This window comes from Myxine glutinosa, chromosome 9 (genome assembly GCF_964187855.1).
Source record: "Myxine glutinosa chromosome 9, kmMyxGlut1.1, whole genome shotgun sequence".
NCBI lineage: Eukaryota > Metazoa > Chordata > Myxini > Myxiniformes > Myxinidae > Myxine > Myxine glutinosa.
The window spans coordinates 149,700,927-149,715,715 of NC_136269.1; the positions used below are offsets into that span (position 1 = coordinate 149,700,927).

The 14,789-nt window shown below is 42.8% G+C and overlaps 1 protein-coding gene across 2 annotated transcripts in view; it reads right to left on the bottom strand.

Annotated features, from left to right (window-relative positions):
• The window catches only part of LOC137434811 (ribosomal oxygenase 1), a 152,396-nt gene that overhangs the window by 103,851 nt on the left and 33,756 nt on the right, over positions 1 to 14,789 (bottom strand). For both annotated transcript variants that reach the window (XR_013624632.1, XM_068127933.2), the window contains exons 3-4: positions 4,795 to 4,943; positions 332 to 431 (exon numbers count right to left, since the gene is read on the bottom strand). Coding sequence is in view for 1 of the 2 variants with exons in the window: in XM_068127933.2 (XP_067984034.2) it covers positions 332 to 431; positions 4,795 to 4,943 (249 nt within the window). In the remaining variant the exon portion in view is untranslated. The remainder of the gene's footprint in view (positions 1 to 331; positions 432 to 4,794; positions 4,944 to 14,789) is intronic.

A 14,789-nucleotide genomic window follows, 5' to 3' on the forward strand; every position in this document is an offset into this window, starting at 1 on the left:
TCCTTGCAGTGTTCATATGTTTTAATCCTCTCCCACCTCCCCCCAAGTCCTCCCGATGTCCCTGCTCTCAAATGTTGTGTTTTGTGTCCTTCCCCCTCTCTCCCCATCTTGTCTACCGCTCCCGATGTTATATGTTTTATGTGTCGGTTTGTCTTTTTGTGTGATTAATGTTCGCTCTTTCACGAGCCTCGATCTTGTATACAACAAAAAAAAAAAAAAAAAAAATACAACAACATCATAATGAAGATTTCAGACAAATCTCACAAACTTCAGGCAGAAACGCAAACAAAATGTGGTTGATAAGGCCAGTATTAAAGAGATTAAAGCTTACCTTATGGAGGATACGATCAAACTCCTCCATCGAAAAAAGGCCTCTGTAGTAGTCCGGGTTATGACGACGTAACAGCAAGGGCTTCGTTTCCCACAGCTTGCTGTGTTTCACAAAAATAATAATAAAAAAGTAAATAATCAACAACATAAACTTCCATATATGATGGAGCTTCCATTTATGATAACAGCTGGTGTTGAAAAAACAAAAACTCAAATTGCTCTCTGTTATTGAATTTTTCAAGTTACACAAACATAAGGAGCCATTTAGCCTGCCTCAAGCGTAATTTATTGGCAAATAACCCACTCTTATGGACGGGTTAATTCCCAAACTTTTATGGCATTCCTTATTACCTCCGCCACCAAAGGTGGGTGGAGGTTATGTTTTCACCCCTGTCTGTCTGTCTGTGTTTGTCCATTTGTTTGTGAACAAAATAACTCAAAAGGTTGTGGACGGATTCGAATGAAACTTGGCAGAGATGTAGCGTATGTGACAAGGACGAAATGATTATATTTTGGTGAAGATCCGGATTCGGATCCAAATACTAAAATTTTAAAAGCGATTCTTCACCATTGGGAGATAGGGCCAAAAACGATACATAGCAGGATATCTCAAAAAGTTATGGATGGATTTGGAGAAAACTTGTTGGATAGGTTGTGTGTGTGACAAGGCAGAATCTTTAATTTTGTTGAAGATCCGGATCCGGATCCAGCTGGTAGAATTTTTAAAAGTGATTGTTCACCATTGAGTGATATGGCCAACCAGGCGGAGGTATGCTCTCTACTGAGTGTCTTTCTAGTTACGACTTTGCACTCATCAGATTGGCTTCCAACAACTGGTGCGAGTCAATGCACATTTACAGAAAAGGGAATTAGGGCCCACTCCCACCCTGAACCTGTGACAACAAAAATTAAACAGCTTGGTCCATGAACCGTGATCTCTTACCATAGAGCAGATGGATACTTTGGGTCCTGGGAGGACTCCGTTCGACATCCTGAAACCCTCAAATGGAGATAACAACCAACGATACACACAGACACACCACAAGATGGCGTCAAAGAAGCAGGCACATAATCTCCTCATCATACCATCCCACTTGGACTCACCGTTTGGAATCGCTGATGGCGATCCTGAAACTACGACCCTGGCGACGAAGGGAAGCAGAGGAAGGAGGTGCAGTGGCATAGGCGTAGTTTGACTTCTATATTTGGGGGTTCAATGGTTTAATATGAATAATGGGTAGCTAGGTCTGGCTTCCAAAATGACCGTTTGTTATTGTAGTTACAGTGTACGTGAAATCACAAATCCAGCTTTCGTTCATTATTGTTACTCACGTTTAAATATGGGATTTTTTTTATCTTGATTGTAAACTACTGAAAAAAATTAAGGTGGGGGCATTGCCGCACTTGCCCCCCCCCCCCTAAACTCCGCCGGTGTGCAGTGGAGCGGGCTAGAGGTGTGACCGGGATGGAGAGACTTAAGGAGTCGAGATGCGTGTGGAGTGCAGACTGACGTAGCTGTTCCGACTCTGAGGCTGTTCGTGTCTTGGAAGGACCGTGTGGAGCCCTGGGTGTCGATGGGAGATTTGAGGACGACATGGCTGGTAATTTGAGCAGGAGAGAGAGGATAATCAAGGAGCGGAGACATAGCCCGATAAGAGGCAAATGTGGATTGAAGGCCTGCACGCTGAAGCTGTTTGTGTCTCCAGATGATATGAGGATGACTTGGCTGGGAAGGAAATTATTGGAATTTCACAGAAAAATGCATCGCCAACGGATGCAACGGGTTTGGAGGTCTGCGACCCTGAACGAGGCCTCGCTGACGTGCTGCGTGCAGTCTCAGATGAAGTCTCAGATGAACGTATTAATGACTGCAGGGCCCCCACTCATTTCCAAAGAAAGAATTCCCGTTTTTTTTCAGAGTAAAATACATTTTTCAAGGTTTGATTTTTCTCCAGAAAATACAGTGAATAAGTTTTTACCATCAGTTTTGCAAACTCATGGCACAAACAGTAACACGCATCATAAAATGTTGATGCAGGAGCAAAGGTTAATGGTGAGGCACACATTAACATTAACAGTCAAAGTATTGTTGCTGAGATAATTACTTATACGAGGTAGTTTTGCCTTGTTTTTCATCCAATTCTGCTTTATGCTTGTGTTTCTCTGCTTTAAGTAGGTCTTGGCAAGGCTGTTGATGCGAATACGCCAATATTTTTTTTTCTATACCAAGTCCAGGCACGTGTAAGAGCTAACACATGCAATAAAGGTAGTGGGAGACGAGAGGGGGAGAGAGGGAAACAACACCAGTCGAGAACAGAGACATCGGGAGATCTGTGGAAGAGATATGGCTGGGGCGGAGTACATGGGATAAACAAGGACACCACAAGGGCTTTCAGGAAAGAAATCTGAATTTGAAGGAGGTGGATTAAAGGTGGATTAACGGGGGTAAGTTGTTTCACCAGAAGAGAGTTGCTGACAGATCTTGTGCTTCCTGCAGGAATATTTGGGGTACAGAACACAGACAGAGCTGGTGGAGCTAGGGGGAGAGGAGATAGTAAAAGACAAAGCCCACCAACCTGCCTGCGGTGAGCGAGTGAAAACCCTCACAATCGGCTTCATCATGGGAGATACCAATGACTCTGAATGCTTTTTGTTTCAACCGCGTGAAGCCTAGCTGGGTGCGAGGCAGGAGCACCAGCCCAGAGGAGAGAGCAGTATACCATTGAGCTGCGGATGAAAGCTTTGTATGTGATGAGAAGCTCAGAAGTGTCCAGAAAGGACTTTGAACGACGGAGGATGCCCAGTCGGCGACTGGCTTTGGAGGCCAGCTTGGAAATGTGGTTTTCCCAGGAAAGATCATGGCAGATCGTGAGACCCAAAAGCTTGAGTGACAGAACTTCTTTGAGAGGATTGTTGAGAAAGATGATGGGAGGGTTCTCCAGTCAGTCTTTTCAGAGAGACATAGTGAGAGTGGGAAATTTGTCAGGATTGAAAGACATGTTCCACTTGTTTGACCAGTTTGTGATGTTATCCAGGTCTGTAGAGAGTGAAGAGGCTGCTGCCTGCTGATCTGAGGGTTGAGATATGGAGCGGCAGATAGTGGAGTTATCAGCAAAGAGAGGGAGGATTTTCCAGAGTCGGAGAGATTATCAATGAAGACCAGAAAAAGCAAAGGGCCCAGAATACTACCTTGAGGAATTCCAGCCTGGACCGGAATAGGAGATGAGAGAATTTCATTTTGAGCCACACATTGACTACGACAGGAGAGGAAATCTACGAGCCATGCACGGAGATGTCCATGGATACCATAAAAGGAGAGTTTTGAGAGCAGAGCGGGGTGCAAGACCATATTGAAGTCACGAGATATGTCAAGGGAGACAGCTCTGATTTCCTGTTTGGCATTGAGGACCTTCATCCATTGTTGAGACAGCAGAAGTAGCATGTCCAGAGTAGAGTGGACTGGTCTAAACCAAATTGATGATCAGAGATCAAGCCATTGGAGAAGACGAAGGATTTAATATCGGAAGCAATGGTGGATTCCATGACCTTGCTAATGATTGGGAGCAGGCTGCTTGGTCTGTAGTTGCAAGGATCTGTTTTTGCACCTTTTTTGTGTAAAGCGGTAATGTTGTCCGATTTCCAAGCGGATGGTAGATGACCTTGAGCAAAATAAAGGGTGAAGAGATCAGAGAGAGAATGAGATAGAGCGGAAAAGCAGGATTTTAGGACCCGTGGCCTGATGCCGTCTGGTCCAGTTGCACAATTAGAGTCGAGGTTTGACAGAAAATTCCCCACCTTGTCGGGAGAGAAGGACACCCATTCACAGTCATAGTCACACCCAGTGTCTGGCGTTTACCAAGAATGTCCGAATCCGTCCATAACTTTTTGAGATATCGTGCTATGTGTCATTTTTGGCCTCATCGCGCAATGGTGATTAATCACTAAAAATTCTAGTATCCGGATCCGGACCTTCAGCAAAATCGAATCAATTCAATGTTATCATGCACCCAACCTGTTCAACAAGTTTTGGCCAAATCAGCCAATAACTTTTTGAGATATCCTGCTTAAAGACTGACAAACAAGCAGACAGACATAAAGACATAACCTCTAAGTCCCCATCCCGTGGCATTAACCGGGGGTTAAACCCAAGAAAGTAGTTACATATTTCAGGTGTCCGCCAATATTGATTACATGCACAAAGTTTCATCAACAATTGTTTTAAAATGTGCCCGTAATTGCATTTTTTCGTATTTGACCTTTTGACCCTGCCCCAGGTGGCGAGGCCAAAAATGATACTGTCATAACAACCAAATTTGGTGATAATACTGTTTAGGAGGAGATAGCGTGACGGACAGACAAAAGCAGCTTACAATAACCTCCCATTTTTCCAAAAAGCGTGGGGATAAAGATGTATAAAATATTATTTGGGAAGTGGGAGGAGGCCGACGGCGGAGATGGTCTTGCCTGAAAAAGATGTCAGGAGCGAGTGGTGCAATGAGCCACTCAAAGAGCTTCGATGCTCGCTCACGACTGTTGGTTATTTCATCCAAGGAGTTAATGAAAGTCAACATGCCAGGTGACTTCAGCAATATTTGGTTCTTGCTCCCGTCCACCTGCAATTCACGCAAGGTCGCATGCAACAGCAGTGACTTTCATAAAACAATTTGCAATTACTGTATAAAAAAAATGTCTCGGCATGGCTGTCTTGTGACTCTTGGAAATCATGGTTTGTAAACCCGCTGGTACAATCTTTCCAGAGATGCTCGAAAATGCTCTCTGTGTATATATATATATATATATTTGTATACAAGATCGAAGCTTGAAGGGAAGTGGTGTGAGAATGGTGAAGGGTAGGCAGGGACAGAAATACAAGTTTGTGTGGCAAGGGTGCCCAGAAGGCGTGAATGGTGTTGGTGTCCTGTTTTCTGAGGAGTTTGTAGACAGTGTGGTGAGTGTGACGAGAGTGAGTGAAAAGTTGATGATGGTGAAAATGATGATTGGAAAGCTCTTGGTTAACGTCATCTCGAGATATGCTCCGCAGGTTGGTCGGAGCGATGAAGAAAAGGACAAGTTCTGGTGTGCAATAGAGAAGCTGATGGAAAACGTGAAAGATGAGGAAGTTGTTGTGGTAGGAGGAGACCTAAATGGACATGTGGGAAGAAGTATGGATGGTTTTGAGGGAGTTCATGGGGGTTACGGATATGGTGTGAGAAATGGAGAAGGTGAAAGGATTTTGGAGTTTGCTGATGGAGCTGATTTGTTGATTTGTAATACTCAGTCCCAGAAAGAGGATAATAAGCTTGTTACATACACGTCAGGTGGGTCGACGACAACCGTTGACGACCTGCTGGTGCGTAGGCGAGATAGGGGGCACCTCCGGGACACAAAGGTGATCCCGGGGGAGGAGGGTGTTTCACAGCAACACTTGGTGGTCTGCGACATCTATCTATAATTCCAGTAATCTCTGTCTGTCTGTCTGTACGTCTGTACGTTTGTCTGTGACCGCTGTTTCTCGACAACCACGGGTCCGATATACTTTTAACTTGCCAGGTATATTGCTGGGGACCCGAGGATGTGCCTTTTCAAGGTTTCATATTAATCGGACAATTACTTACCGAGCTATGTCCAAAAAACGATTCAACCAATCAGAGAGCAGCGAACGATCGCGTGTGCCGAACGTGGCGGGCACACTCTGCCTCGGATGGCACATTTGAGAGCGTATTCATTTATTTCACGTTTGCAAACTATGTTGGCGTTAAACTATGTTTTACAACTAATAAAAACGAATTTGCGATTCATTCGCTTTCCTGCGCGTTTGTGCACGCGATGGCGATTTCTTTACCAAACTCCGGAAGCCGTTCGCTTTGGACCAAACCATTGCATGTAAATAGAGGGGGGGGATTGTCACCACTCGCAAGCCGTTCGCTTTGGACCAAACCATTTCATGTAAATAGAGGGGGGGGGATATAATTTTAGATATAGATATAGTACGGGCATGCCCTAGTAACGGTGAAAGGTGCGAGGAGAGCTCGGCGGGTGAAGTACCAACCGAGAATGAAGGTGTGGAGGTTGAAAGAGGTGACAGTGAAGGAGGCATTAAAAGAGAGGCTGAGTATGGTAGAGGATGATGTGGTTGAGCTTGAAAGTGGTTGGATGTCAATGAAAGATAGTCTGTTGGGAGCCGTTGGTGGGGTATGTGGATGGACAAAAGGACCACCGAGGCACTCGGAAACATGGTGGTGGGATGATGAAGTTGGAAAGAAGATCGACGAGAAGAGGAAGAAGTTCAAGGAGTGGCAGAAGGCGAAGGGTATGGGGGCAGAAAAGGCAGAGCATGAAAGTTATAAGGCAGCCAAAAGGCTGCAAAGAAAGAGGTAGCAAAGGCGCAGGAGGCATGTAGGAAAATGTTCGGAGAACGCTTGAATTTGGAAGACGGTCAGAGAGCGGTATTCAGGATTGCAAAGCAGATAGCGAAAGAGCTGTGATGTGATGGGGGTGAATTGCTTGAAGGATGAAGTGGGACAAATCGTTGTTGACCCAGATGGAATTAAAGGAAGATGGAAGAGATATATGGAAATACTGTTGAATGCAGAGAAGGAATGGGATGGCAACATCGAGAGTAACCCAGTTTTCAGACCAGCATAGAAGATAACCAAGAAGGAAGTTGAGGAAGCGATAAAAGCAATGAAGAGTAGAAAAGCGGGAGGGCCGATGGGAGTTGTGGGAGATATGTTGAAGGCAGCGGGAAGTTGGGGTGTGAAGAGAATGACAGAGATCTGCAATCTGGTGGTGAAAGAAGGCCGCATTCCAGTGGATTGGAAACTGAGTACCCTCGTCCCTCTATACAGGGGGAAAGGTGACCCTCCAGACTGTGGCTCGTATCGAGCGATAAAGTTAATGGAGCATGCAAGGAAGGTATTGGAAAGGGTGTTGGAGAGGAGGATAAGGAAGAAAGTGAAGATTGACGAAATGCAGTTTGGATTTATGCCAGGAAGAGGAACGACAGACACGCTTTTTATTGTGAGGCAGTTGCAGGAGAAGTACATGGAGAAGAGGAAGAAGTTGTTTCTTGGGTTTGTTGATCTGGAGAAAGCATTCGATAGGGTTCCACCTGAAGTAGTGACATGGGCATTGAGGAAGTTAGGAGTGGAGGAAGGGTTGATCAGAGTAGTGATTGCAATGTACAAAAGTGGGCGCACAGCTGTGAGGACGAAGGACGGGAACAGTGGTGAGTTTTAGGTGAAGGTGGGAGTGCATCAGGGGTCAGTATTAAGTCCACTTCTATTTGTAGCTGTGATGGAGGTGCTGGCTCAGAACGTAAAGGAGGGTTTACCGTGGGAGTTGTTGTATGCAGATTATCTGGTGATGCTTGCAGAAAGTATGGATGGACTGACGGAGAGAATGAACAAGTGGAAGGAATGTATGGAGACAAAAGGTCTGAAGGTGAATATCGGAAAAACAAAGGTGATGGCAAGTGGTAAAGCATGTGGTGAGGTGGAAAGAACTGGGAAGTGGCCGTGTGATGTGTGCAGGAAGGGTGTCGGACTGAATTCCATTCAATGTACAATGTGCGCTGAGTGGGTTCATCAAAAATGTAGTGGTTTGAGAGGGTCATTAACCAGTGTGGCAGCTACATTCAAGTGTAAGGTGTGCACAGAGGGAGCTGCAGATGGGGGAAATGTTGAGTTGGATCTTGGAGACGGCGTGAAGCTGGAAGGTGTGAAAACATTTTGTTACCTCGGAGACATGCTGAATGGAGAAGGTGGATCAGACTCTGCAACGGTTGCTGGAGTGAGATGTACATGGAAGAAGTTTCGGGAACCGAGTGGCGTGCTGACGAGGAGGGCAATGTCGTTGAAGCTGAAGGGAAAGGTGTCTGCTGCATGTGTGGGAAGTGTTATGATTTATGGGAGCGAGACATGGGTAATGAACGTGGAGCAGCAACGAACGCTGGAAAGGGTGGAAATGCGAATGGTTCGGTGGATGTGTGGAGTATCGTTGGGAGAGAGGAAGACAAATGAATTGCAAAAAATGATGGGAATAGAGCCTGTGATGGATGCTGTGAAGAGATGGTTTGGTCATGTGTTGAGGAAGGATGAAAGTGACTGGTTGAGAAGAGTGATGGAAATGAATGTAGAAGGAAGTAGAGGACGGGGAAGACCAAGAAAGACTTGGCTAAAGATGGTCGAAGAAGAAATGCGGGCAAGGGGGTTAACAAGGGGAGATGCAGAAAATAGGGCAAAATGGAGAAGATTGTCATGGGGACCGCAAGGCTAACCCCCGCTCTTGCAGGGAAAATAGCCTTAAAATGCCTGTTGTTGTATACAAGATCGAAGCTTGTGTAAGAGCTAACATTAATCACAAAAACAAAAAAAAACGGACACATAAAAAACATATAATAAAGGGAGCGGGAGACAAGATGGGGAGAGAGAGGAAAGCACACAAGTTCAACTGTAGAGAACAGGGACATCGGGAGATGTGTGGGAGGGAGAGGGCTTGGGGGGGGAGGGGGAGGAGGCACGGGAAGAGGGGTGGGGGAGAGGCGGGGAAATAAAAATAAAATAATTAAATAACAATAACTAAATAACAAGAAATAATAATAATACAAGAACAAGAAAGAATAAAATAACAAGATTTTTTTTAAAATAAATAAGAACAGGCACTCAGTCGAGCGCATACTTCCACCAGGCTGAACAGTGTATGTTTTGTATCCCATTGATAGACCGGATCTGTATCCAGACCTGTACCAGAATCAAATTCGCTTGTTCTCGTCACCAAACCAACTCATCCACCTCGCTTTGTCAAAACTTTTCCACAACGTTTTGAGATATCATGCTCTATATAGACTAGTTTTGGGCCACATCCCTCAATGACGAATCACTTCAAAAACCCAAAATTCTCGTATCAGGATTCGGAACAACACGAAAATCGAATTGATTCGTCCTTGTCACACACCAAACCTGTCCACCAATGTTCGCCCAAATATGTCCATATCCTTTTGAGATATCGTGATTTTGAGATATCGTCGTTTGAGATATCGTTTTTAGCCCCATCACTAAAAGTTGAAGAATCACTTCAAAATTCCAGTGTCCAGATCCGGATCTTCACCAAAAATCTAATCATTTCATCCTTGTCACACACCCAACGAACGTGTCCACCAAGTTTCGTCCGAATCCAATTTTTGAGATATCATACACACAGACAAACCAGGGGAGAAAACATAACCTTCGTCCACAATCAGTGGCGGAAGTAAGAATTAACAAGAGCAATGCGACTGTTGCCAATATGCCTCCGCATAGTCCCACACCTGGTAGATGCCCTTGTTCATGGTCCTAAAAATAAACAAGTTTGATTTAAATCCCTTCAGCTGTTTTCAAGTATCGCATTTTTAAGAGCCATGGCAGATTTCACATCGATCGGTGAAGCTGTTTCAGAGAAGGTAATTTTTTTAATTATCGGCATTCAAGCGAATATGGCTGCCACACCACGTGGCATATGACCTTAAAAATGTACACTCTGCATATGTATGGTTAGGGGATCACGTTTGTGAAGTTTCGTGTTGATCGGATAAGGTTCATCTTTCTATCCAAGATGGCTGCCAAACCACGTGACCTACGACATCATTTTCAAACTATATGCAACAATGGTGTTAGATGATATTTGTACAATTTCACATTTATAGGGTAAGCAGTTTCAGATATATAATTATATAATATTTTCCTTCAATCCAATATGGCTGCCACACCATGTGACCAATGACGTTTTCGTGGTCATCTTTTAATTGCCAGGCCTAGTCAATTACACACGTAAAGTTTCAAGTTAATCGATTTGGTGGTTTGGGAGAAGATGTTTTTTAGGGATTTAGGTTAAATCCAATATGGCTACCAAACCATGTGACCAGTCATAAATTGAATATTTCAATACAAATGGGTCATACATCATGTGCACGCAATTTCAGATTTTTCGGATAAGGAATTCGATTAAAACATTTGTGCCTGGTATACCACTTCACCTATATCATCATGCTTTTGTTCCTCATTGGGAGTAATTGGTGCCAAGTTTCAAATTTTACCATTCAGCAGTTTCCGAGCAATGATTTTTTAAATATTTGCATTTAATCCAAGATGGCTGCCATACCACGTGACCTACGACGTCACAATTATCATAAAAAACATTCTGCATGGGTGTCACTCCTACCCTGAAATTTGCGTCTCAATCGGACATGTGGTTCCTGAGAAAAACTAGGTTTAGCCCGTGCAGACGGACAGACGTATGGACATCCCAAAACCATAATGCCTCCGGCCACCTTCGGGGGCGGAGGCATAAAAAGTGATCTTCGAGGTGGATTTTGAGAAAATAAGTGCATTCTTACATTTGAAAAAAAAAAAAAAATGCTTTTCACATTTATTTGCAATTCTTTCATCAAAACTTGTCATACCTGTATTAAAATTTTAAAATTACAACTTTGAAACACACGGAATGTTGATAACATCACAATCGGACCCAAGAGAAGAATTTGTTCAGTTTCAAAAACACTAAAATCAAATCTGCAAATGTTTATTACCCTCGCCAGAGGAGAGGGCATTGCATTGGAGTCCGTTTGTTTGTCTGTCTGTCTGTCGATCTATTTGTCCGCGCAGAATAAGTATGCTTTTTTCTGCAACCGTTGGTCTGATTGACCAGAAATTTTCACCATAGGTGCATCTCCTCCTGTTGAATTTTTTTATGATAATTGTGACATCATAGGTCACGTGGTACAGGCGCCATCTTGGAAAAACCGAAAAACCTTGCACCTCAATATCTTCAAAAGCGCTGCGTCAAAAACATTGAGACATGGCTCATTGTAAAGAACTTTCCATGGGGAATAACATATGTTAATGATGTCATAGGTGCCTCCATTATGACGTCATAATTCGACAAGTACAAAACTTCATCCGATACAGATGAAATTTATTGAGCGTCATCTCGGGATAAATTGGTGGAGAAAAAAATAATAATGATGTCATCGGTCACGTGGTTCAGCCGCCATATTTGTTTTAACACAAAAGGCATAAAAAACACTAAAAAACCCTTTTTATCCGAAACGTCTAAACAGATCAAGGCAAAACATTACATGCACGATTGCATGTACCCATGACAAACGACTATGAGGTCCTAAGTCACATGGTTTGGCGGCTATGATTTTTTGAAGAATAAACCCTTAAAAAGCCACTCCAGAATGAATGAACGGATTGAGTGGAAACCTCACACATATGTTCCCCATGCCTTGTGTATACCACGCTGTCGTTGAATAATTCATACGTCACATGGTTTGACGACCATATTGGATTGAATGAAAATCTTTAAAAAATTATATCTCTTGAACCGCTTCATTGATCGTTGTGAAACTTCAAAGTAATGCAGTAGTCATAAAGTGGAACATGTGTTTAACATTCCAATACGATTGGTCTTACAGCCAGAAGCTATTGCTTGAAGAAGAAGAAACTACTATATTATCTTCTCCAGCCATGTGAGTTTTCAATATATATATTAATGATATACTTGTAATGAAATTGTGTCTAAGTTGAACCCAGGTGTTATGCTGTATCCAATCACTGAGAGGCTTCTATAAGAACTCGGACGAACATCGCTCCGAGACATTCCTGTGACATTTATTCTGTGTGATAGTGTATACTCGAATGGTGCGTATATCTAGTTCTAGATGATCCAGGCTTGCTTGCTCTAATTGCTAATTGATTGCTACTTCCATGATTAGATTGATTACGGATTACTGATACAATGCTTGATGATTTCTTACAGGTGTTGCCAGAGATCGAAACAGAATTAAACCTATTATTGGGACAATGTTGCATATCTTGATTTCTTACAACAATTAATTCAGTTTCCTCTCTTCGTCTCGAACGAGTACGACATGGCTCATAAGCTAATCCAAGTTCCAGTCTTCGGTGCGGATCCCCAGGCGATGGACGCGGCCGCGCAGCTGACACATTGGCTGAAGATCTTGGCTAATCAATTCAATTCGCAGGGTAGTCAGGGCCCTTACCTTAGGGATATTTTGGGGCCGTTTGGTTCAAGTTCTTTCAAAAGCACCAAATTTGACCCAGATGTTGCCCATGCCATACTCTTTCGATTTTTGACGGGCGCCAAGACGGGCGCCCCCCCCCCCCCCCGGGGGCCCCATATTGGCGTAATACTAAATGGCCGCCACCCGGATTAGAGGAGAATCAGTTAAATAACCAAAAGGGTTGGAATCATGTACGATACCACTTTTCAGGGGTTTTCGAGGTCGAGGAATCCAATTATGATGTTATTTTGATGATTCGAGGTCAAGGTCAACCCTCAAGGTCATCTTAAAGGTCATTTTTGAGTCAAACATGTCGGTTTTTGAGTTTTTTGTCAAGATTTACGTGAGGTTCACCATTTTATGTTTCTGGGTTGGGTAATCGAACTCTGACCTTATTTTTGACAATTAGAGGAAATATTTACATGTCTATTTCCTAATTTTCAGCCATATGCAGTTCATCAGTCTAATTACAAAGGTACGGATTTTGATGTTTTATGAACTGTATGCCATATCCTTGTGTTTAAAGGAGAACAGACACGACCAAAACAACTTTGCAGATTTCGAAACATAAACATATCTTAAACACTTCTATTGAGTTCATTTCACAAATATCTTCGCGGTTTTATTAGAATTTGTCAAAATATCGCCGAACAAGCAAAATCAGTTTTGTCAAAACCGCAAACCGGAAATGACGTTTGCGAAGTAACCCAGTTTTTGTTCTTAAAGCCTTGTTGGCTTCGTGACGATCAGAACATCGCTTTGTTTTCGTTACGATCAGTTGGAATCATGCCCAGTCGTTGTGACGGTCACAATGGTGCTTCACATTCACGACTTTGTGCAACATCCGTCGGATACATGGCAAGGTGAGTGTCGCGTCTGCTTGCCTCACTTAGCTGGTGGATGGGAAAAATACAATGGTATCATTCAAAAAGAGTAGTAGTATTAGTATATAGTAGTAGTAACAATAGTATTAGTAACAGTAGTAGTAGTCGTAGTAGTAGTTGTGGTAGTAGTAGCAGTATTGGTAGTAGTAGTTGTAGTGGTAGTAGTAATAGTAATTGTATTAGTGGTAGTATTAATAGTAGTTGTAGTAGTTGTACCAGTAGTGGTAATAGTAGTTGTATTGGTAGTGGTAGTAGTTGTAGTGGTAGTTGTTAGTGTCATAGTAGTGATAGTAGTTGTAATAGTAATAGTAGTAGTTGCAGTAGACTAGTCGTAGTTGTAGTAGTCTAGTAGTAGTAGTAGCAGTAGTAGACTAGTAGTAGTTGTAGTAGACTAGTAGTAGTTGTAGTAGACTAGTAGTAGTAGTAGTAGACTAGTAGTAGTTGTAGTAGACTAGTAGTAGTTGTAGTAGACTAGTTGTAGTGGTAGTAGACTAGTAGTAGTAGTAGTAGACGAGTCGTAGTAGACTAGTTGTAGTGGTAGCAGTAGTAGACTAGTAGTAGTAGTTGTAGTAGACTAGTAGTAGTAGTAGCAGTAGTAGACTAGTAGTAGTTGTAGTCGACTAGCAGTAGTAGTAGTAGACTAGTTGTAGTGGTAGTAGACTAGTAGTAGTAGTAGTAGACTAGTAGTAGTTGTAGTAGACTAGTTGTAGTGGTAGTAGACTAGTAGTAGTAGTAGTGGTAGTGGTAATGGTAGTTGTAGTAGATGTAGGCGTAGTAATTGTAGTAGTCGTAGCAGTAGTGTCTTTGTCAGTTATTTCAACATATTTCAGACATATTTCAACATATTATTTGCAAATATTAGTTATGTATTCCATTGACCAGAAAAAGAAACTTTTTCAATTAAAAAAGAGACATAAAAATGAATACCATTCAGTATTTTGGAGGTGCCAGAGATCAAAATCGATCGCCATTTTGTCTGTGTCCGACGATTTCTCTTCTTCCCTCTCTGGACGGTATGGTTCGAATCTGTATGGGAGAATCGAGTGTGATTCCCCAAGATTATTAACTTTCTCTTCATTTTCTGCATCAGATTGGTCAGAAATATCGCTGATATCCAGACTTACGCAACTATCGGGGTCGGTGTCTGCCATTGTTTACTATTGCGCAGTCACATCAGCTTCCTCCGATGACGTCACATCGTGGAGGGCAGATTATTGTCTGCAACGAGAAATAGTCTGCTATTGGCATTTTAAAACTCGGATATCTCACGATTCACGCATGCTAGATTCACGCAACAATTTTTGCGCCAAACTTAATCTTTTTTGTTGCTACAATTAATTAATCTTAAGCATTTGATGTCTATACTCATGTCCGTTCCCCTTTAATTTTTGTGCGATCATGATCCGGGTTCATGTATACATGATTGTATACATGTCATAAATATGACGTCATAGGTCATGTGACCTGGCGGCCATATTGGATTTTATGAAAACCTAACAAATGGATCCCTG